Genomic DNA, 1,133 nt, shown 5'->3' on the forward strand with positions numbered 1-1,133 from the left:
TACTTGCCACGGGTTTGGGAGGGGGTACGTCATCGTCTGTGCCGCTTCCACGATAGTTCCATCATCATGCTTACTTTTTATACTTTATGTTTGCAACAACGACCAGCAATCTCACTTTAGCTACGCTGTTGGTGACGATATCACTTACTTACGTAGGGATAGCCCAGCGCGCCCGGACTTGGCCACGCATTCCTTTTTTCCATCTCCCCTGCTGCATCGTCAACCATGCCACGATCTCTCTTCTCCTCCTTGCTCCTCTCCGCGCTCCTCATTGGCCACATCCACGCTTTCCTCCTGCCCGCTATCACACGCAATATGGGGCAATCGATAGTATTCTGCGCATCTTTGGCTTCCGTTGACGTGTCTTCCCCTCCGTCCATGTCCTCCACCTCCTCGTCCCCTGCCAGCATTCCTTCCGAGGCCGAATGGGCCAAAATTTTCGGCCGCTTGGCCGACAAGGCTATTTTTATGGACGAAAGTGCCGGACAATGCTGCCATTCCGGGTGTGACAATTGCGAGTGGCGGTACGATTTCGACATCATGCGGGCGGCCCGGCCTAAGTGGTTGGTAACCTATGCCGAACGAAAATTCGATTCGGACGCGCACACGGCGAAATGGACAGCTCTTTTTGACCCTCCCGCCTCCTCGCCCACCTCCTCCACCCCCGTGTCGGACGAAGACATGTTCAACACGGAAACCGCCGGTCCTACCTCCCTGGCCTCCCCGACCGTGCTGGCAGAGAGGTTGTCTGCGCTCCCGTTCCTCGCCCCCCTCGGTCCGACCGTGACCGTTACGGCCGACGAACCGTTGGAATCCGAAACTGCCGTGTGGTTGTGGGACAAGCTGCTGCCTCCAGGGAGCAAGAGTGCAGTGTTGACGGCAAGGCTGATGGAGAGGCGGTTGAGGGAATGGGCGAACGGGAAGGACTCTTTGATGTGGGGGGACTTCCTGGCCGAAATGAGGAGATGAGGGGGCAAGATTTTTGTTAAAGAAAAGCGAGAAACGACGCAATTCATGCATAATGCCGACACATTGCCATGTTGCTTCGAACGCGTACTTTATGGCCCCCTGGAGACCACCCGCCAGTCCGCTAGTACACACTCCTTTCTTCTCCACGTCCTCCCTCCTTGCAA

General features: G+C 56.3%; 1 protein-coding gene across 1 annotated transcript; it reads right to left on the minus strand.

Moving 5' to 3' along the window:
- Positions 1-418: 418 nt before the first annotated feature.
- NGA_2120600 (uncharacterized protein) lies at positions 419-758 on the minus strand (the record flags this gene model as incomplete). The annotated part of the gene is made up of 1 exon (XM_005854263.1): positions 419-758. A coding segment is annotated over one exon (340 nt), but the record flags the coding sequence as incomplete, so codon positions are not given.
- Positions 759-1,133: the final 375 nt, after the last annotated feature.

The sequence above is a fragment of the Nannochloropsis gaditana genome, assembly GCF_000240725.1.
Source record: "Nannochloropsis gaditana CCMP526 unplaced genomic scaffold scaffold565, whole genome shotgun sequence".
Lineage (NCBI taxonomy): Eukaryota > Eustigmatophyceae > Eustigmatales > Monodopsidaceae > Microchloropsis > Microchloropsis gaditana.